This window comes from Dipodomys spectabilis, unplaced genomic scaffold (assembly GCF_019054845.1).
Source record: "Dipodomys spectabilis isolate Male_0828 unplaced genomic scaffold, ASM1905484v1 ptg000026l, whole genome shotgun sequence".
Lineage (NCBI taxonomy): Eukaryota > Metazoa > Chordata > Mammalia > Rodentia > Heteromyidae > Dipodomys > Dipodomys spectabilis.
The window spans coordinates 11,695,384-11,718,226 of NW_024870703.1; the positions used below are offsets into that span (position 1 = coordinate 11,695,384).

At 43.2% G+C, this 22,843-nt stretch overlaps 1 protein-coding gene across 2 annotated transcripts in view; it reads left to right on the top strand.

Moving 5' to 3' along the window:
* Dhx57 (DExH-box helicase 57) overlaps nt 1–22,843 on the top strand; it is a 57,221-nt gene that overhangs the window by 33,061 nt on the left and 1,317 nt on the right. For both annotated transcript variants that reach the window (XM_042675485.1, XM_042675486.1), the window contains 10 exons: nt 3,948–4,044; nt 4,797–4,970; nt 6,995–7,195; nt 8,247–8,523; nt 12,190–12,285; nt 12,374–12,457; nt 13,652–13,786; nt 15,217–15,291; nt 18,235–18,369; nt 22,156–22,356. In XM_042675485.1, the coding sequence (XP_042531419.1) occupies nt 3,948–4,044; nt 4,797–4,970; nt 6,995–7,195; nt 8,247–8,523; nt 12,190–12,285; nt 12,374–12,457; nt 13,652–13,786; nt 15,217–15,291; nt 18,235–18,369; nt 22,156–22,356 (1,475 nt within the window). The remainder of the gene's footprint in view (nt 1–3,947; nt 4,045–4,796; nt 4,971–6,994; nt 7,196–8,246; nt 8,524–12,189; nt 12,286–12,373; nt 12,458–13,651; nt 13,787–15,216; nt 15,292–18,234; nt 18,370–22,155; nt 22,357–22,843) is intronic.

The following is a 22,843-nucleotide window of genomic DNA, read 5'->3' on the forward strand; positions in this document are numbered from 1 at the left end:
AAAAAAAATCCTAAACAGGGCAGTGGAATTAAGAACCCAGGAATCTTATAGCCCTGAATAATATCCTTTTCTTTTTCCTTATTTCTGTTTTCTTATTTGTAAAATGAAGACTAAAAAAAAATTTTTTTTGGGGGGTCCGGTCATGGGGCCTGAACTCTGGGCCTGGGCGCTGTCCCTCAGCATTTCAGCTCAAGGCTAGCGCTCTACCACTTGAGCCACCTTCCCAGCCCGAAGACTAAAAATTCTATAATGAGTGTAAAGCTATTCCAAATATTGTAAGAAAGGACATAGGTTCTGGGAATGTAGTGCAAGGGAGAGTACTTGTTCAGCATGAGCAAGCCCTGTGTTTAATATCTAGTGGTACACACACATACACACACACGCACACACACACACACACACACACGAATTACATTTTAAAAAGAAAGAAAACACGTGTAAAACATTTAACATAGTTTGGAACCATTTGTAAGTTCAAGCCCAGTAGATCCTTCCCTTAATAGTGACAGCCCTATGTTGTTATTTTCACTGTTACTGTTGTTACTGCTTCTGCTGCTGTTACAGTAACCCAGAACAATCACTGTAGCTTCCCTTTATTCACTGACTCCCCATCCATGGCCATGTTGACCTCACTTGTGGCCCCTTATGCCCAAACCTCATACTTGACTCCTTCACATCACAAGGTGTCTGCCATGTGTCACCTCTGCAGACCAACTTAAGTGCCTTCTTCCCTTCTCCTGCCTGTTCTATACTACCCCAACAGGACTAGAACACTTAACACCACTTAACACTGAAATTAGCGCTTTGTTCAGTGACCATCTCCTTCAGTAGATCGCAGACTCCTTAAGAATAGGGATTTTTAGCCAGGTAACATTGTAATCCCCGCTACTCAGGAAACTGAGATCTAAGGATCACACTTCAAAGCCAGCCCAAGTAGGAAAGTCTTATTTTTAATTAACCACCAAAAATCCAGAAGTACAGCTATGGCTTAAGTGGTAGAGTACTAGCCTTGAGCAAAAAAGCTTAGGGACAACACCCAGGCCCTGAGTTCAAGCTCTAGGACCAGCATACAATAATAATAATATAAGGATTTTTATTCAACACTATAGAGCAGTGAGTGCTTGGAACATTTATTTAGAGAATAAATATTTGTTTCATAAGTAAATGAAAGTCAGGAATGTTGGGTGATCATTGAATGCAATAATAAATCACAAAATGACATACTCTTTTCTTTTTTTTTTTTTTTAGTTGGTCATGGGAGCTGAACTCTGGGCCTAGGTGCTGTCCCGCAGCTCTTCAGCTCAAGGCTAGCACCTACCACTTAAGCCACAGAGCCACTTCTGGCTTTTTTCTGCTTATGTAGTGCTGAGGAATCGAACCCAGGGCCTCATGCATGTGAGGCTAGCCCTCTACCACTGAGCCAACTTCCCAACCCCAACAAAATGACATACTCTTTATGCAGTACTTAAGAGAAATGCTAGATTTAATCATTCTCTGATGTTTTCTGAAGAGATTTGTAAACCATATGTTGTTTCTCTTCTCTTGACAAGTTACCAAGATGTAAATAATACATTATCAGTGGACTGAGACTCTTATTTCATTCAAAGAAAAACTTTCTGAGGGGGGTTGGGAATTGAGTATAGCAGCCAAGAAGAAATGGTACAAAATTACCTAATCAAACCAGAGTAAATAATATGATTAGAAAGTCAATTATGGGACAGGCGCTGGTTGTTCACGCCTGTAATCCTAGCTTACTCAGGAGCTGAGATCTGAGGATGGAGATTCAAAGCCAGCCTTGGCAGGAAAGTCTGTGAGACTCTGATCTCCAATTAACCACCAGAAAACCTGCAATGGCACTGTGGCTCAAGTGGTAGAGCACTCACCTTGAACTGAAGAGCTCAGGAACAGTGCCCAGGCCCAGAGTTCAAGCCCCATGACCGACCAAAAAAAAAAAAGTCAATAATGGTTTTGTAGATAGCAAAGATATCCCTGACACAGGCATAAAAACAATATACACAATTGTTTTTTCCATCTGCATAGATTACTTAACACTTGTAAATGGGGCGCTTTAGCCGAGAGGAAGACAGGTCCATAATACAAAGAGCGTGATCTGGGGCCAGACAAACTTAAGTTTGTGTCAAGCTGCGTACTTGTCAAGTCTGCAACCTGGGCACATTACTGAGTCACTTGTGGGGTGGCTGATACTCATTACTTCAAGGTGTGTGGGGATCAAATGAGAAGATGTATGTGAACATTAATCTTACACATCATGACGAATTAACCCTGCAAGTTCCCACTTCTTCCTCTTCAGGTCCCATTTCTGTAATCATTTAGATTCCTTAGTTAGAGGAAAGATGAACTAGATAAATAATGTGAAGAAATCAATTTTTCAAGGCTAGTGTCCTACCGCTTAAGTACATCTAGTCTGGGCTACATAGAGATACTCTTACCTCAAAAAAAAAAGCTGATTTTATTTTTTTAATGAATTTTTTTGTGCACTCCTGGGATTTGAACTCAGGACACTGTACCTGAGCTTTTTTTTTTTTTTTTTTCCTCAAGGCTAGCACTCTACCACTTAAGCCACAGCTCCACTTCCAGCTTTTTGGATACTTAATTGGAGATCAGAGTCTCATGGACTTTGCTGCCCTGAAGATTATAGGCATGAGCCACCAGTGTCTGGCTTGGATTTTATTAGTAGTAGAGAGAAGATCCTCCACTCTTCTATAGTTAGAAGGGTCCATCACCTTTTCTGTAGAAACAGAATGGCAGTGGTCAGTGAATTGAACAATATTGAAAGAGTAGTTAATTCATGTTATGGCTCAGTGGTAGACTACTTGACTAGCATATGCAAGACCCTATTTCCATCCCAAACACCACAAAAAGAGAGAGAGCCAGGTGCCCATGGCTCACCCCTATAATCCTTGCTACTCAGGAGGCTGAGATCTGAGGATCCTGGTTTGAAGCCAGCCCAGACAGGAAAGTTTGTGAGAATCTCATCTCCAATTAACCACCAGAAAACCAGAAGTGGTGCTGTGGCTCAAAGTAGTAGAGTACTAGCGTTGAGCAAAAAAGCTCTGGAACAGTGCCCAGGCCCTGAGTTCAAGCCCTATGACTGACAAAAAGGGGGAGAGGGGAAGGGAGAGAGAATGGGCTTATTGTTGTTACTGTTGTTATCTTTTGAGACAATGTTTATGTATCCCAGTCAGGCCTCTACTTATATAGCCCAGTCTGGCCTCAGATTCTGGATCTTCCTGCCTCAACCTCCCAATTTCTAGACTTATAGGCAAATACTGTCACACCCAGCTGCTGAAATGAAACTTAAGGCATATATTCTTCCCCTCCTCAGTTTTTCCAATTGTAAAAGGATAAAACTATCCTATTTTGCCTTACTAAGTCAGAAGATTTTTTTTTTTTTTGCAAGTCCTGGACCTTGAACTCAGGGCCTGGGTTCTGTCCCTTAGCCTCTCTATGCTCAAGGCTAGAGCTCTGGGCTGGGAAGGTGGCTCAGTGATAGAGCGCTTGCCTTGCATTCATGAGGCCCTGGCTTCGATTCTTCAGCACCACACAAGCAAAAAGAAAAAAGCCGGAAGTGGCGCTGTGGCTCAAGTGGTGGAGTGCTAGCCTTGAGCTGAAGAGCTGAGGGACAGCGCCCAGGCCCAGAGTTCAGGCCCCACAACTGGACCCAAAAAAAAAAAAAAGGCTAGAGCTCTACCACTTGAGCCATAATGCTACTTTCCAGCTTTTTCTTTTTATGTAGTACTGAGGAATCAAACTTAGGGCTTCATGCAGTGCTAGGCAAACACTCTACCACTAAGCTACATTCCCAGCCAGAAGATTTTTTTAATAATCAGTTATTATCTTTAGAGACTTAAAAAAATATTTTTTGTTTAAAATAGCTTAATAATCATTTATTTCTTTTATCTCTCTACTTCTTTTTCTATCCCTAGGTGCTATACTTGTGTTTTTACCAGGACTAGCAGAAATCAAAATGCTCTATGAACAGCTGCAGTCTAACCCTCTTTTCAACAACAGACGTAGTAACCGGTAAGCCAGTAGCTTCTCTCTGTTGCATTCATCTGCAGAGATGAATATCCAGAAAGATCGCTTCTTGCCTTCTTTCCACTCTAGGGTCACTCCTTAATTGTGCCAGCTGGAGGCAGACAGACACATTTGCTCCAGGAAATCTGTTATTCCATCCCAACAACAAAACCTATTTCTCAATCGCATAGCATAGTGACTCAGCAAACCTGCATATCATTTCAGTTCCCACATTCCAGGGAAGGAAGGGAAGATGGGCAAAGCCAGCATTAGTAATAACAAAGAAATGCTGCCATTTTAAGAGAAAATCTTTTCCATAGAAGCAAGGAACTAGTGTTTGTCATTTTTCACATCTAAGAGGAAAACTAGCAAACAAATAACACTCCCTGGAAATGGAAATATGAAATTTCTTAGCATAGAACACTCTGACTCTCTGTCTCTGGTCTCAAGAGAAAGCTTATTGTTTTTATTTAGCTTGCTTTAATTTTGTTAGTTGTAGAATTTATTTATTCCCCTATTATTTATTCCCCTGATTAGATCCCAGCACTTTCCCTGAGTACTGGTACAAGGTTTTAATTCCTGGAACTAAGCATTTTGTAAGAATCAGAATCTTACCATTTAGAAGCTGAGCCTTGAAGACAGGTGCAGAGAAGTTGCTGATATTTAAAGACGTATTCTTAATTTTAATAGAAATTCACCTGCTTACTCAGTTTCAATGCTTTCTGCCAGAATCCTTATTGTGTCTTATTTCCTTTCAGTTGTGTGATTCACCCTCTCCATTCGTCTCTATCCAGTGAGGAGCAGCAGGCTGTATTTGTAAAACCTCCAATAGGTGTAACTAAAATTATTATTTCCACCAACATCGCTGAGACATCCATAACTATTGATGATGTTGTCTATGTCATTGATTCTGGGAAGATGAAAGAAAAGAGGTATTGATTTGGTGAAGTTATAGAGGGGGAAAATGCCTTGTTTAGATTACCATGACTACAAATGGTTAATACTCAGTTACATGGGTAGCTGTTTAAAGAAATTTGTTTTTTGGGGCTGGGAAGGTGGCTCAGTGGTAGAGCGCTTGCCTTGCATGCCTGAGGCCCTGGGCTCGATTCCCCAGCCCCACATAAGCAAAAAGGAAAAAAGCCGGAAGTGGTGCTGTGGCTCAAGTGGTAGAGCACTAGCCTTGAGCTGAAGAGCTGAGGGACAGTGCCCAGGCCCAGAGTTCAGGCCCATGACCAGACCAAAAAAAAAAAAAAAATTTGTTTTTTGTGTTGGTATGGGGTTTGAACTCAGGACCTGAGAGCTGTCCCTTAGCTCTTTCACTCCAGGCTGGTGCTCTGCTACTTGAGCCACAGCTCCATTTCTGGCTTTTTTTTTTTGTCAGTCATAGGGCTTGAACTCTGGGCCTGGGTGCTATCCCTGTGCTCTTCAGCTCAAGGCAAGTACTCTACCACCTGAGCCACAGCACCACTTCCAGTTTTCTGGTGGTTAATTAGAGATAAGAGTCTCACAGACTTTCCTGCCCAGGCAGGCTTTGAACCACAGTCCTCAGATCCCAGCCTCCTGAGTAGTTAGTATTACAGGCGTGAGCCACCAGTGCCCGGCCATTTCTGGCTTTTTTATGGTTTATTGGAGATAAGAGTCTCATAGACTTTCTGCCTAGGCTAGCTCCCTCCCCCCTTTCCTCCCTCCCCCCCCCCCCCCCCATCTTGGGGCCTGAACTCTGGGCCTGTCTCTCAGCTCAAAGCTCAAAGCTAGCACTCTACCACTTGAGCCACAGCACCACTTCGTCTTTTTCTGCTTATGTGGTGCTGAGGTATCGAACCCAGGGCCTCATGCATGTGAGGCAAGCACTCTACCACTGAGCCACCTTCCCAGCCCCAAACTAGATTTTTTATTTTTTTTTTATTTTTGGTCAGTTGTGGGTCCTGAACTCTGGGCCTGGGTGCTGTCCCTCAGCTCTTCAGCTCAAGGCGAGTGCTCTACCACCCGGGCTGGCTTTGAACCTTGATCCTCACATTTCATCCTGCTGAGTAGCTTAGATTACAGGTGTGAGCCACTGGCACTGGTTAAGGAAGTGTTTTATGAGAACTATATGTGGATGTCTAAGTGGCACAGTAGTCAAGTCAAACAAGATATAAAGCTTAAAATTTTACCTTGGAACTAAAATTGTTTTCTGCTCATTTCCCATGTGATTTTACATGTCATGGGGTGAAAAACAGTTGACTACAGAAGATGTAGGTCATGGCAAAGATACCATTAAAATCCTCAGCCAGGCACCAGTGGCTGTAATCCTAGCTACTCAACAGATGGAGATCTGAGGATCTTTTTTTTGGGGGGGGGGGGGGGGGGGAGGGGAGGCCCAGTCGTGGGGCCTGAACTCTGGGCCTGGGCAGAAAAGTCATGAGACTCTAATCTCCAGTTATCTTCTAGCAAAAAGCCACAAGTGGAGCTGTGGCTTAAGTGGTAGAGTGATAGCTTTAAGTGAGACCTTGAGGCCCTAAATTCAAGTCCCTGTACTGGCACCAAAGGGGGAAAAAAAGAGTAAGAAGTCCTCATTAGCTGCTCCTACCAGGAGGTCAGCTGTCCTAGAACACACAGGGCATCTTATCCTGTAGAAGTAAGGTGGTTAAGCTGGGTGCCAGTGGCTTATGCCTAACTACTCAGGAGACTGGGATCTGAGGATCATGGTTCAAAGCCAACCTATGCAGGAAAGTCCATAAGACCCTTATTTCCAATTAACCACCAAAAAACTGGAAGTGGCACTGTGGTTCAAAGTAGTTGAGCACTAACCTTGAGCTAAGAGCTCAGGAATAGAGCCCAAGCCCTGTCCCAGGACAGACAAGAACAAAAATAGTAGTGAGGTGGCTCTTCTATGTCCCTGTCAAGGTGTCTTGGCCACATATTATTAACTCAGTACTAATTATCCAAGTGTTAATTCTTTTCTTTTCTTTCATAGATACGATGCCAGCAAAGGAATGGAAAGTCTAGAGGATACTTTTGTCTCTCAAGCCAATGCTCTACAAAGAAAAGGTCGGGCAGGCCGTGTTGCATCAGGGGTCTGCTTCCATTTATTCACGAGCCATCACTATAACCACCAGCTTTTAAAGCAGCAGCTACCAGAAATACAGAGAGTGCCATTGGAGCAGCTGTGTCTAAGGTTACATGTTTACTTTTGTAGTCTGCTTCCAGCAAGGTCTAAATGTTTCTCAGCCTATTTAAGTTGCATGTTTTCTTTTTTCCTAGCAGAAGACATTTCTCTAAGAATAGTCTTGGTTGAGCTGGGCACTAGTAGCGCATGCCTTTAAAAGCCTGCCTGCTTAGGAGGCTGAGATCTGAGGATTGAGGTTTGAAGACAGTCCAGGCAGAAATGTCCATGAGACTTTTAGCTTCAGTTAACCAGCAACAAGCCAGAAATGAAACTGTGGCTCAAGTGGTAGGGCTTGAACTTGGAGCCTGGGTGCTGCCCTGTAGCTTTTTTTAAAAACTCAGGGTCTTGCACTCTCCTTGGCTTTTTTGCTCAAGGCTGGCACTTGAACCACAGGATTATAGGTGTGAGCCCTAAGTGCCTGGCAAGAATTTTATTCTGATTACAAATACATTGCAAATATGAAAACTTTTTGTAGTATATTGGTTAAAAAAAAAAAAAAAAAAAAAAGCCCAGGCCCAGACTTCAGGCCCCACAACCGGACCCAAAAAAAAAAAAAACTAGGACACTGTTTGGGACTGATGATACATTTCTGAAATTCAAACACTAAGGCTAAAGCAAGAGGATGGTGAATCTGGACTACCTAGAATAGTTGTTCTCACCAAAAAAAAAAAAAAAGGAACAAAATGAGCATTGTATGGTTCTAAAGGCATATATCTGGGAAGCGTGTATCTAAATCATTCCTACCAAAGAAAGAGATTGTTCTGTATCAGTCCACCAGAGATTTTTTTTTTTGGGGGGGGGGGGGGGGCGTGGGGTCTGGTCATGGGCCTGAACTCTGGGCCTGGGCGCTGTCCCTCAGCTCTTCAGCTCAAGGCTAGCGCTCTACCACTTGAGCCACAGTGCCACTTCTGGCTTTTTTCTTTTTTTGCTTATGTGGTGCTGAGGAATCGAACCCAGCGCCTCATGCATGCAAGGCAAGCGCTCTACCACTGAGCCACCTTCCCAGCCCCAGAGATTTTTTTTTTAATTCATATATTATTCTTTGGATTTCTTTCTTTAGGATTAAAATTTTAGAGATGTTTAGCGCTCATAACCTCCAATCTGTGTTCTCTCGGCTCATTGAACCTCCACACGCCGATTCTCTTCGTGCCTCAAAAATACGATTACGAGACTTGGGAGCCTTAACTCCAGATGAAGTACTCACCCCACTTGGCTATCACTTGGCCTCTCTGCCCGTGGATGTGAGAATCGGAAAACTGATGCTGTTTGGGTCTATCTTCCGCTGTTTGGACCCTGCGCTCACCATTGCCGCCAGCCTGGCCTTCAAGTCTCCTTTTGTAAGTAAACAACATGCATCTGAACTGCAGTAGATGCCATAAGATAACGGGACCCTGGGGGGCGATAGTGTGTGTGAGAACCCCCTAAAAACTTGCTTGAGATACAAATATTTCAGGAAACAATGTTATTTCTTTCTCAAAAAGATCCATGCCCCAATGACTAAGAGCCCAAGATGAGCTTATCAAAAATGCTTTGTATTTTATCTGCTATTCTTAATTGTAGAAAAATTTAAAGATGGGTAGGAAAGTGGCTCAGTGGTAGAGCGCTTGCCTTGCATGCGTGGGGCCCTGGGTTTGATTCCTCAGCACCACCCAAGCAAAAAGAAAAAAGCCGGAAGTGGCGCTGTGACTCAAGTGGTAGAGCGCTAGCCTTGAGCTGAAGAGCTGAGGGACAGCGCCCAGGCCCAGAGTTCAGGCCCCACGACCAGACCCCAAAAAAAAAAAAAAAAAAAATTAAAGATGCTAACCAGTTAAAAAAAAAAAAATACCCTACTTGATTTTACAATAAACTAAATCTATAGAACCAGGTTAGCATTATTGAAATATGACTCATGCAGTTCAGTCCTTTAAAGCATACAATTCAGTTGCTTTTTAGGGGCTGGTGGTATAGCTCAGAGGTAGAGCACTTGCCTAGCATGCATGTCTCTCCTGTGGCCATTTGTTAAGATTTTCTGGAGGATTTTTGCATCTATATATCTCTGAGAGATCCTGGTGCATACTTTTCTTTTTTGTGTAATGTTTTCAGTTTCAATAATTGGCTATATAGAATAAATTCCTTCCTCATCTATTTTTGGAGAAGCATTTGTGAAGAGTTTTGTTGAATCTTTTAAATGTTGAGTAGAAGTCAGTACTAAAGATACCCAGGCCGGGGGGAGGCTGGGAAGGGATGTGAAGGGTAAACCAAAGGAGGAGGCTGCAATGCTTGGTAAGAAATGTACGCATTATCCTGCCCATGTAATTGTAACCCCTCTGTACAGTATGTTCACAAATAAAATTAAATTAAATTAAAAAAAATAAAAATAAAGATACCCAGGCCAAGGGAGTTTGGTGGGTAGTATTTGTTTATTAATGTTACTAATTCAACCTCTTCATTTGTTGTGGGTCTCTGAGTCAATTTTGTTAATATTTTTCTAGAAATTTGTCTATTTTAGCTTATTTAATCCATTAGCCTAAGATTATTCATAGTATCTCTCAGACACAGACAAGAGAACAAAAAATCCAGAGATGTATTTTTTTCTTTTTTCTTTTTTTTGTGGGTCATGGGGCTTGAACCCTGAGCCTGAGCCCTTTCCCTGAGCTCTTCAGCTCAAGGCTAGTGCACTTACCACTTTGAGCCACTACACCACCTCTGGTTTTCTGGTGGTTAGTTGAAGATAAGAGTCTCACAGAGCTGGCGCTGGTGGCTCACGCCTTTAATCCTAGCTACTCAGGAGGCAGAGATCTGAGGATGGTGGTTCAAAACCAGCCCAGGCAGAGAAGTCCATGAGACTTTTATCTCCAATAAACCACTCAGAAAACCAGAAGTGGCACTGTGGCTCAAATGGTAGAGCACTAGCCTTGAGTTGAAGAGCTGAGGGACAGCACCCAAGCCCAGAGTTCAAGCCCCACAACTGACAAAAAAAAAAGTCTCACAGACTTTCCTGCCCAGGCTGGCTTTGAACTGGGATCTTCAGATCTCAGCCTCCTGAGTAGCTAGGATTACAGGTGTGAGCCACCAGCGCCAGGCTTAGAGATAAATTTTATATGAGCTTGCTTTGAATTCCAGTCCTCAGATCTCAGCCTCCTGAGTAGCTAGGAGTATACGTTTTTGATGCAACCAGCACCTGGGTACTTATTATTATTATTAAAAATATAGAAGAGGGGCTGGGAAGGTGGCTCAGTGGTAGAGTGCTTGCCTTGCATGCATGAGGCCCTGGGTTTGATTCCTCAGCACCACATAAACAGAAAAAGCTGGAAGTCTCACTGTGGCTCAAGTGGTAGAGAGCTAGCCTTGAGCTGAAGAGCTGAAGGACAGTTCCCAGGCTCAAAGTTCAAGCCCCACAACCGACCAAAAAAAGATAGATAGATAGATAGATAGATAGATAGATAGATAGATAGATAGATAGATAGATAGAAGATTCAGGGCTCAGTTGGTAGAGGGCTAGCCAGTGAGTAAAAGCATAAAATATCAAGTTCAAGTCTGGTCTCAGACAAAAAAAGGAAACACAGACTCATTAGATGAGACTGGGAATGTGGCTTAGTGGTAGAGTGCTTGCCTAGCATGCATGAAGCCCTGGGTTTGATACCTCAGTACCACAAACACAGAAAAAGCCAGAAGTGGGCTGTGGCTCAAGTAGCAGAGCCCTAGCCTTGAGCAGAAGGAGCACAGCAAGCCCTGAGTTCAAGCCCCAGGACTGGCAAAAAAAAAGACTCATTAGAAATATTGATGTCATCAACGCATGCATAAGAAGAGGAACATCACACTAAAGTAGTGGGAATGGCAATAATAGGTGATTTCTCTGCTGATTTTATAAATCTTTAGGGAAACCTTATAAAAATAGGAGGACAACAGTGCATTTTGGGTAAAGAATCAGGGGAGAAAAAAAAGAATCAGGGGAGGCTGAATTACAAAATATGATCAGCTCTTGAACAAGGGCTTGGATTTAATCCCCCAGCATAAAAGGGAAAGAAAGAGAGAGGAAAGAGAGTGGAGAGAGAGAGTATCTGTAAAAGAAAGAGAACCACAGAGATAACAGAATTTTAAATTTTTAGGTAGCTTTTGGACAGAAAGCTTATTTTGGACTCTAGGGACCAGAACTTTGCAGTTACCACCATAGACATCTTTAATCACCAGGCACAGTGTGTTTTTTTTTTTTTTGCTCTCCTGGGGCTTTAACTCAGGGGCTGGGTGCTTTTGCTCAACCACTTGAGCACAGCTCCATTTCTGCCCTTTTTTTTTTTTTTTTTGTACTTTATTATTAAGAGCCTCATGGACTTTTCTGCCTGGGCTGGCTTCAAACCACGATCCTCCGATCTCAGCTTCCTGAGCCACCAGCCTCCAGCAGTATGTGCAGTTTATTTTAGCATATGTTACTTTTACAAAGAGAGTTTCATTTAACATTTCCACATATGTAAACAATACATCCTTGTCAACTCATACCTGCTGTCACTCTCCCCAATACCACTACTTCTCCCCCTTCTTGAAACAATTTCAATAGATATTACTACTCTGTTTTCTTTATTGTTGTGACGTCATGGGGCTTGAACTCAGGGCCTGCAGCTGTCCCTGATCTTTTGCACAAGGCTAGCACTCTACCACTTTAAGCTATAGTTTTTGAGTGGTTAATTGTAGATAAGAGTATCTGGACTGGCTTCAAACCACAATCGTCAGATCTCAGCCCCCTGAGTAGTTAGGATTACAGTAGGTGTGAGCCACTTGCACCCAGCTTTATTACTCTGTTTTCATGCATGCCAATAAACTATGTCACTATATGCATCATCATTTACCTTCTTCATTCACCCCCCCCCCACCCCCACCAGTGGTGCCCATTTCCCCATTCTGGCCCATTCTGGAGTATGCTTTGTTCCACACAAAATACTTGCTTTGCTTTCCTAAGGCAGCTGGCTTCAGCAGTAGCAAAATACCATTTGAAGTGTGTCATTCAAATCCACTTTTCCCTCATTTAGGTGTCTCCTTGGGATAAAAAAGAAGAAGCAAATCAGAAAAAGCTGGAATTTGCATTTGCCAACAGTGATTATTTGGCCCTTCTACGAGCATATAAGGTAAGAAGATGACCTTATAGCTAAGGTTTACTACCAGAGTTGGTGCTAACATCAGAATAACTTCAGTTTGATTTTCACCAAAATTTAGGGATGGCAGCTGAGTACAAAAGAAGGTATGCGTGCAAGTTATAATTACTGCAGACAGAACTTCCTGTCGGGAAGAGTTCTGCAGGTGAGTTATTTCTGTTTGCTTTCAATTATTTACAGCTGCATTTTACTTGTCCTGTCCTGTCATTGAAAATGTGATTCCTGGAATGTACTGGCTTGCCCAGCTGTGCAAAGAAGAATCCCAAACTATGACATCAGGCTTTCTGTGCCAAAACTTCTCCCTAGTCTTTTTTTCCTTGCTAGTGAGTGAGTTTTCTTAATGTGGAAGACAGTAGAATATATCAGCACAGTAGATATTACTGCTTAGTAGAAGTCACTTTTTCAGTAACTATACCAGATATTCTTAACTAGGATCCATAAACCCTTGAAATTGTCATCAGAGTTATGTATTTATACATAGTGCATTATTCTGAAGAAGAAAGATTATAGCTCTTGTCAGATTCTTGAGGTCTGTGACCATCTCTTACCACCACCACCACCACCACCCGCCCCACCACCACCCCCCAAATCAAAGAACTAACACTAGGCCAGATCTTTGGTAATTTTTCTTAGGTCCCTCAGAACCTACTGTATATGTCAGTGGTGAGTGTGCAAGAGAGAAAGGCTCATTGTCTCCTGCATGTGACAGGCAGCCCTCTGCTATGTCAGTGTTTGGGACCTTTTCCTTTCTTTTTTTTGTGGTAGGGGGATAAAACCCAGATCCTTATACATGTCTTCATGTCTAACGCTTACTAATGTCCTCATTTCTTGGGAACAGATGTGAGTCAGCAAGAGCATAAGGTAGGAGAAACAGGGAAAGTTTTGAGAAGTTCCATTGAGAGAAACAACCCCTCTAGATATGGGAAAGGAATGGAGAGAACTTGAACAGAAAGGGTAAGCAGAAAAAACCTACATGACACACTGTGCCACAAGTAAAAAGAAATGATTTGTAGGAAAGTCAGGCTTGTCCCAACTCCAGTGAAAATGTTTTAAAACATTTAAATATAATGTTAAATAAGAGATCCTCAGTGCCAGCCATCGAAGTTATATAAAGTTTATATGCTTGTGAGGTCACTTGTTGTAAGACTTGAAGATGCTCCCTTTGATAGGTTGGTGCCTGTGTGTGTGTGTGTGTGCGCGCGTACGTGCATGTACACACACACCTGTACTAGGGCTTGAACTGAGTGCCTTGGGCTTTGGGTTGCCTTGTTCAACCCAAGGCAGGCATTCTACCACCTAAGCCGCACTTCTACTTCCTTGATGCGTTTTCTTCTTTCAGGAAATGGCCAGTCTTAAACGGCAATTCACTGAACTCTTATCAGATATAGGGTTTGCCAAAGAGGGACTCAGAGCAAGGGAAATTGAGAAGAGGGCCCAAGGAGGAGATGGAGTCCTAGATGCCACGGGAGAGGAGGTAAGGAAGGTGTGGTACTTCTTATTTCCCTTTAAGTAACATATGAATAAAACAGGAACTCCAAAATTCTTGTGGATGTCCTTCACTTAATGTCCAGTAAGCATTCTTTTTTTCTTTTCTTTCAGTACCGCTCTTGGGGCCTGAGCTCAGGAGCTGGGTGCTGAACCTGAGCCTTTGTGCTCAAGGCTAGTGCTCTTCCAGCTTTTTTTTACTAGTTAGTTCTCTAAATAAGAGCCTCATGGGGGCAGGGAATGTAGCTTAGTAATAAAGTACTTGCCTAGCATGCATGAAGCCCTGGGCTCGATTCCTCAGTACCACATAAACAGAAAAGGCCAGAAGTAGCACTGGGGCTCAAGTTGGAGAGTGCTAGCCTTGAGCAAAAGAAGCTCAGGGACAGTGCCCAAATCCTGAGTTCGAACCCCAGGACTGGCCAAAAAAAAAAGCCTCATGGGCTTTCTTACCTGGGTTGATTTAAACCTTGCCCCTTATATCTCAGCCTCCTAAGTAGCTAGATTACAGGTGTGAGCTGCTGGTGCCCAGAGCTAGTAACATTATTGAATTTTCTCTTTCCACAAATGAGTCAGCTAACCACAGGAGAATAGCAGAGCTCTTCTGTTTGTTGTTACTGTTGCTTTTATGTTTCATAATGGCTTTTGAGTCATTTATAAAGGTAGAATAGACTTTCTAATGATGCTCTCTCAAATGGGCCAGCCTTTTTGAAAAAAAGTCTTTTGTACAGTTGTAGGAGAGCACCCTTTCACAGTGAATCTGATACATCTGTTCAGAAAGCAATTAGTATGCCAGGTGCCAGTGATGAATGCCTGTAATCCTAGCTACTGAGGAGCCTGAGATCTGGGGATCATCATTTGAAGCTAGCCCGGGCAGGAAAGTCTGTAAGTCTTATCTCCAGTTAAAGCAAAAAGCCAGAAGTGGAGCTGTGGCTTAAGTGGTAGAGCACTAACCTTGAACAAAAAAGCTAAGGGACAGTGCCGAGTTTAAGCCTTGGATTCAAATCCCAGTACTGACACGAAAAAAGAAAAGAAATTAGTATTTTCTAGAGATTCTGGACATCTCTGCACTGAGACCTAACCACACTAGCTTTTCTTTGCTTTTTCCACCTACTAAAAAAGAGAGAGAGATACATAGCTTATGGTTTTAGAGGTTCAGATCATGCATCTTTACCCCTCTGGTGAGGGCCCTTTTGGCTCTAGCACAACAGGAACACTGGCTTTGCAGAGATTTGAGTCCTGTGTGACTATGGCTTAATAGATTTATTTTTTACTTATTCCAAGAGATAGAAGTTAGACATCCTTTTTTGTTTTAAGATAGAAATCAAATGAGATATATTAGTAAATGCCAAGGTACAAGCAGAACAATCTACGTTAGTTGGTAAAATTTCTTACAAGATTAACCCTGTGTTTTTCTTGTAGGCAAACTCAAATGCTGAGAACCACAAGCTGATATCAGCAATGCTTTGTGCTGCTCTGTATCCAAATGTAGTGCAGGTAAATGACATTTTCCTGAGTCCTCCTGTTTCTTGTTTGATTTGTAACTAAGGAATTAACTTAAGGTTTGCTCATTCGTCATCTTAAAGGGATACAAACTTATGCATATGTGTATATGTATATATAGTGTATATTTGCACAGTTTCCTTTCACTCAGTCTCTGCAGATACATTATTCAAGGATACAATATTGTATAAAATCAAGTACTTTTTTTTTTTTTTTTTTGAGTCCGGGCGTGGGGCCTGAACTCTGGGCCTGGGCACTGTCCCTCAGCTCTTCAGCTCAAGGCTAGCGCTCTAGCGCTTGAGCCACAGCGCCACTTCCGCTTTTTGCTTATGTGGTGCTGAGGAATAGAACCCAGGGCCTCAGGCATGCAAGGCAAGCGCTCTACCACGGAGCCACCTTCCCAGCCCTAAAATCAAGTACTTTTTAATCCTCCAGTTATTACTTCCTAAGTAGACATATAGCTCACTTTGCTAGACAACCTGAATATAATTATCCTTCTATGCTAGGTAGAAATTTGATTCTACTAGTTTTCCTAATGCCCTCTACTGTGGACTAAAATTAGGAAAGAATAAACCACCCCAATCAGAGCTTTGCCAGGGACCACCCATGGCTAGCCTTCCGGAACCCAAGGGCTATTGGACTTTTATGTGAGTTTTGATTATCCAGTTCTTAAGGGGACTGTTTCAGACTTAGAATTTTAATTTTTCAGAGCACTAAATCATGTTTTTCAAGGCTCAGTTGAAATCTGATTCGTTTCTGGTTCATTTTTCTTCTTAACACTTGCATGCTTCTAAAATGAGTTGAAAGTTACTTTAAAAGATCATTTGGGCTGGGCTCTGGTAGCTCACGCCTAAAATCCTAGCTATTCAGGAGGCTGAGATCTGAGGATCCTGGTTTGAAGCCAGCTCATGCAGAAAAGCCTATGAGAATCTTATCTCCAATTAACTAGCAAAAAGAAGTGGAGCTATGGTTCAAGTTGTAGCACCTAGGCCCTGAGTTCAAGCCCCAGGACTGGCATCAAAAAGGAAAAAGGTAGCCGGGCGCTGGTGGCTCACGCCTGTAATCCTAGCTACTCAGGAGGCTGAGATCTGAGGATCGCAGTTCAAAGCCAGCCTGGGCAGGAGAGACCGTGAGACTCCTATCTCCAATAAACCACCAGAAAACCGGAAGTGGCGCTGTAGCTCAAGTGGTAGAGCGCTCACCTTGAGCTGAAGAGCTGAGGGACAGCGCCCAGGCTCAGAGTTCAAGCCCCACGACCGACAAAAAAAAAAAAAAAAGGGAAAAGGTGATTGGGATATAGATCTGCTGGTTCTGATGTGCTGCTATAGCTATGAAAGGTGCCACCCTGGGGGAAGCTGATGAGCATAGGAATTGTAATGTGTTGTGTTGTATTGCAACTTTCTATGTATCTAAAATTATTTCAAAGTAAAAAGATTGTATAAGCCGGGCATCAGTGGCTCACGCCTGTAATCCTAGCTACTCAGGAGGCTGAGATCTGAGAATCTCGTTTCAAAGCCAGCCCAGGCAGGAAACTCAGTGAGACTCTTATCTCCAATAAACCACTAGAAAACCAGAAGTGGTGCTGCGGCTCAACTGGTAGAGTACTTACCTTGAGCTGAAGAGCTCAGAGACAGCGCCCAGACCTAGAGTTCAAAGCCCCACAACTGACCAAAAAAAAAAAAAAAAAAAAAGATTTTGTAAGAAAAAAGGTAAGGGAAACTCACTTGAAGACTTATAAAAAAAAACTCTGAACGTAGTATAAAAAATTTTACATTGATAAATAAAATGCTTTTCAAGATAAACCATAAAAGAAAAGGTGAAAGACTTGACTATAAACAAGATCTAAAAAAATAGATCTTGTTTTTCTAAATTAGAAAAGAAAGCAAAGGAGAGAAATAAGCATACAGTGTATGTACAAAAGCCATGCTCAGTGTTACTAGTATGAAGAAAACGAAGTAGAACCAGGTAGTGATGACTCACACCTGTAATCCTAACTACTCACGAGGCTGAGATCTAGAGGACTATGGTTCAGAGCCAGCCTGAGCAGAAAAGTCCTTGAGACTCCATCTCTAACCAGCAAAAAGCTAGGCTGTAGATGTAACTCATGTGGTAGAATGCCAACCATGAGCAAGCAAGCCAATCAAGTGTGAGGCCTTGAGTTCAAGCCAATACTAGCGATAAAAAAAATACATAAGGGCTGGGAAGGTGGCTCAGTGGTAGAGTGCTTGCCTTGCATGCATGAGGCCCTGGGTTCGATTCCTCAGCACCACATAAGCAAAAAGAAAAAAGCCGGAAGTGGCGCTGTGGCTCAAGTGGTAGAGTGCTAGCCTTGAGCTGAAGAGCTGAGGGACAGCGCCCAGGCCCAGAGTTGAGGCCCCACGACCGGACCCAAAAATAAAAAAATAAAATAAAATAAAATACATAAATAACCAGTGTACAAAAAAGAGCTGGAGGCGTGGCTTACCAGTCGAGCACCTGCCTAGCAAATGCCAAGCTCTGATTTCAAAGTCCTGTATCACAAAATAAAGGTGTACTTACCTTTTTTCAAAAGGAAACAAAAGGGGGAAGCAAAACACCAGGCATGATGGCATAAGCCTGTAACCACCATTTTAGGAGGCTCAGGCAGAGTTTGAGAGTTCAAGACTAGCCTGGACTACACAGAAAGCTCAAGGCTGTATATAGCAAGGCTCTGAGAAGAAAAAAAAAGGCAGGGAGTGAAACAACAAAACTATTCAAACATGTTCATTTGAGCCAAGAGTCCTAAAACGGGGTGTGGGCATTGGGGATTTAGCTCAGTGGAAGAGCACTTGCCTGGCAAGTGCAACACCTTGATTTGGTCCTCAACTTTAGGAGGAAAAAAAAACTAAAATGGGAGGTATATACATACACACTTCTATGTATATATAACTTCTTTCTTCACAAATATTTTTTGCTCAGGTGAAAACCCCAGAAGGAAAATTTCAGAAGACCAGTACCGGAGCTGTCAGAATGCAACCCAAATCAGCGGAATTGAAATTCGTCACAAAGAACGATGGCTATGTCCACATTCACCCTTCCTCAGTCAACTACCAGGTCAGGATGGTGAAGGGCTCTTCCCTGGGCATGTGGCACATCCTGGATTGGGGAACGCCATCTCTTATTTCAGTCAAACCTTGTCCTATCACATGCAGCATCCCCCGCAGTCCCACTGACTTAGAGAAGGTTGAATGAGTATAAACAGACTGACAAGTGAGCTATTTCTAGAAAGACTATTTTAAGAAAATTCTGCTGGATTTTTTTTTTGGGGGGGGGGTCCAGTGGTGGGGCCTGAACTCTGGGCCTGGGCGCTGTCCCTCAGCTCTTCAGCTCAAGGCTAGCGCTCTACCACTTGAGCCACAGCACCACTTCCGGCTTTTTTCTTTTTGCTTATGTGGTGCTGAGGAATCGAACCCAGGGCCTCAGGCATACAAGGCAAGCACTCTACCACTGAGCCACCTTCCCAGCCCAATTCTGCTGGATTTTAAAAAGAAATGGTCAAGCCTACTTTCAGGTGTAAAATGGCTTCTCTGAATTGACGACTCGGGAGCTAGTCGCATCATTGGCCCCTGTTCGTACTGATCTTTTTTCCTCAGCTCTTGTCCTTCCGTATGCTTATTGCTCCTGACTGCTGCCCACCAACTGAACAAAGCTCACAAGCAGCCTCCTACTTGTCAGACCCAGTAGCCGTTCCTGGTCCTCCTCAGACTGTCTCTCCCAGAATATTTGACGTTTCTGACCTCACCTCCTCTTGACACTACCCTTAATGATCTTTTTGCTTCTGAAATATCACTTTTTCTTTCCACTCTCAGTTACTTTCTCCTTTACCAACTTCTTTTCCTTTGCTCTGAAATAGCGGTTCTGGCCAGGCGCTGGTGGCTCATGCCTGTAATCCTAGATATTCAGGAGGCTGAGATCTGAGGATCATGGTTTGAAGCCAGCATGGGCAAGAAAGCCCATAAGACTCTTAGCTCTACCACTAGAAAACTGGAAGTAGAACTGTGGCTCAAAGTAGTAGAGTGCTAGCCTTGAGCAAAAGAGTTCAGTGACAGCGCACAGGCCCTGAGTTCAAGCCCACAACCCACAAAAAACAAACAAACAAAAACAGTGGTTCTGTCATTGACCTTTTTGTGTATGTGTATGCCAGAACTAGAGATTAGACTCAGGGCCTCATACCCTTGCATGGTTTGTTTGTTTTCTTTTTTTTTTTTTTCTTTTTTCTGGCCAGTCCCAGAGCTTGAACTCAGGGCCTGGGCACTGTCCCTGAACTTCCCTTGCTCAAGGCTAGTACTCTACCACTTGAGCCACAGTGCCACTTCTGGCTTTTTCTGTTTATGTAGTGCTGAGGAATTGAACCCAGGGCTTCATGCATGCTAGGCAAGCACTCTACCACTAAGCCACATTCCCAGCCTTGCATGGCCTTTTTACTCAAGAAAGGTACTCTTCTACTTTGAGCGGTATCCTTAATTCTGAGTTTTTGCTGGTTAAGAATCTCACAGAGCTGGTTTGAAATCGTGATTCTCAGATCTCAGTCTCTTGAGTAGCTAGGATTACAAGTGTGTGCCACCAGTGCCTGGTCCGTTTGGCTTTCTTTTCTCACTAGAGTGTACACATACTTCCTGATTGCACCTACATGCCGACCCAGACCCCAAAACTGTCTCTCCAGAGCTCGAGTTTTCCTGAGCTCTCCTGCTGGATAATATCAGCTGATATTCAAACTCATCATCTCCCAACTCATCCTTCTCTTTCTGTGTTCCCTGTCTTGGCAAGTGGCACCAACCAGACTTGACCCTGAAGTCGCATAGATATCTGCTTCTTTTCTCCTTACTCTTAGTTCAGCTGCCCTCTAACTTGGACAGTGCCACTTTTGTGACATCACTAAGGTTTGCCTACTGTCATCCTCATTGCTACTTCTCAGCTCAAATCCCAAACATCTGTCACTTACCTGAAGTACTGCAATAATCTTAATTACTGTGGTCTTGCCAACTTGGCAAAATTCTATACAAAACATACATTTGACCATATCAGTCTTTTCTTTATTTCTTCATATATAGAATGTACAAACACCTGACTTCATGTCTTGCTTCTTTCTGACCATGTCTCCCACAATCTCTTCCTTCTGTCATTCTGTACACTCCAATAATACCAATAGTATCCCCAATACTGTACTCCAATAATACCAACAATGTCCCCCAAAACTGGACATGCTGTGCTCTGTGCCTGGAATAACATTCTCATGCCTCAGCAAGCTCTATATAGCCTTCAAACTTCTGTTAAGAATCATTTCCTATGGAAATGGAGCTGTGGCTCAAACGGTAGAGTGCTTACCTTGAGCTGAAGAGCGCAGGGACAGCGCCCAAGCCCAGAGTTCAAGCCCCATGACCGACAAAAAAAAAAAAAAAAATTACAGTTTGGGCTGGGAAGATAGCTCAGTGGTAGAGCGCTTGCCTTGCATGCCTGAGGCTCTGGGTTCAATTCCTCAGCACCACATAAGCAGAAAAAGCCGGAAGTGGCGCTGTGGCTCAAGTGGTAGAGCGCTAGCCTTTAAAAAAAAATCAAATAAAAAAATAAAAAAAAAAAAAAGAATCATTTCCTAGCCAGGTGCCAGTGGCTCATGCCTGTAATCCTAGCTACTCAGGAGGCTGAGATCTGAGGATCGCAGGTGAAAGCCAGCCAGGCAGGAAAAGTCCGTGAGACTCTTATCTCCAATAAACTGCTAGAAAACTGGAAGTGGCTCTGTGGCTCAAGTGGTAGAGCGCTCGCCTTGAGCTGAAGAGCTGAGGGACAGCACCCAGGTCCAGAGTTCAAGCCCCACGACCAACAAAAAAAAAACATCATTTCCTGCCAGGCACTGGTGGCTTATGCCTGCAATCCTAACTACTCAGGAGGCTGAGATCTGAGAATTGTGGTTGAAAGCCAGCCTAAGCATAGACTTCTATGAAACTCATATCCTATTAATCACCAAAAAATAAGCCAGAAGGGGCTGGGAAGGTGGCTCAGTGGTAGAGTGCTTGCCTTGCATGCATGAGGCCCTGGGTTCGATTCCTCAGCACCACATAAGCAAAAAGAAAAAAGCCGGAAGTGGCGCTGTGGCTCAAGTGGTAGAGCCTTGAGCTGAAGAGCTGAGGGACAGCACCCAGGCCCAGAGTTCAGGCCCCATGACTGGACCCAAAAAAAAAAAAAAAAAAAAGCCAGAAGTAGACCTGTGGCTCAAATTGTAAAACACTAGCCTTGAGCCAAAGAAGCTCAGAGACAATACCCAGAGCCTGCAAGTACCAGGACTGGCAAAAAAAGAAAAAATTAAACATACAATATACACATGTATCAAGGCATTATATAATACCTCATGAATACGTATAATTATCTCTTTATATATTAATTTAAAATAAATTGTTTAAAATAAATGTAATTGTTTAAACAATTGTTACACAGTTCAGAAATTCCTTTTGAGGCGCTGGGAAGGTGGCTCAGTGGTAGAGTGCTTGCCTTGTGCATGCATGAGGCCCTGGGTTCGATTCCTCAGCACCACAGAAGCAGAAAAAGCCAGAAGTGGTGCTGTGGCTCAAGTGATAGAGTGCTAGCCTTGAGCTGAAGAGCTGAGGGACAGCTGTTCAGATCCCATGACTGACCAAAAAAAAAAATTCCTTTTGAATACAAAAAGTGCCCTTCCCCGCCAGCAAGCCTGGTGCTCAGATGAAAGGTACTTGGGAGTCCTTAATAAATAGGTAATATTTTGAATAAATAATTAAATAAACAAATAGGTAATATTTAAACCCACAGGACTGGTGGGATGTCCTTTATGTAGCCAGTGACGCTGTTGTCATCTAAGGCTTCATGTTACAGGCCAGACACTTTGAAAGCCCCTATCTCCTGTACCATGAGAAGATCAAAACTAGTCGGGTATTCATCCGAGACTGCAGCATGGTGTCTGTGTACCCACTGGTCTTGTTTGGAGGAGGCCAAGTGAACGTGCAGCTTCAGAGGGGAGAGTTCGTTGTTTCCCTGGATGATGGCTGGATCCGGTTTGTAGCTGCTTCCCATCAGGTAAAAGAATGACTGGTTTGTTCTCAAGGCTCAAGCCAGGAGAGGTTTTGACAACATGAAGTGTAGAACATTCCCTTAGGAAAGAGAAGAGGGAGAGAAGGAAGGAGGGAAGGAAAAAAGGAAGGAGCAAAACAAAAAGAAAGTGAAAAAGGGGCTGAGGCATACACACACACACACACAGATAATGGATCTGAATTCTTTTATTATCAAGTCTCAATTATAGAGTCTCTGAAAAAAACATTTCAGAAATATGGGATTGTGGCTTAGTGGTAGAGTGCTTGCCTAGCATGCATGAAGCCCTAGCTTCCATTCCCAGTACCACATAAATAGAAAAGGCCAGAAGTGGCGTTGTGGCTCAAGTGCTAGAGGGCTAGCCTTGAGCAAAAGAAGCTCAGGGACAGTGCCCAGGCCCTGAGTTCAAGCCCCAGGACTGACTGGCCAAAAAAGCCCAGAAACTTACTTTAGCAATTTTACTGTTAGGTTTTAA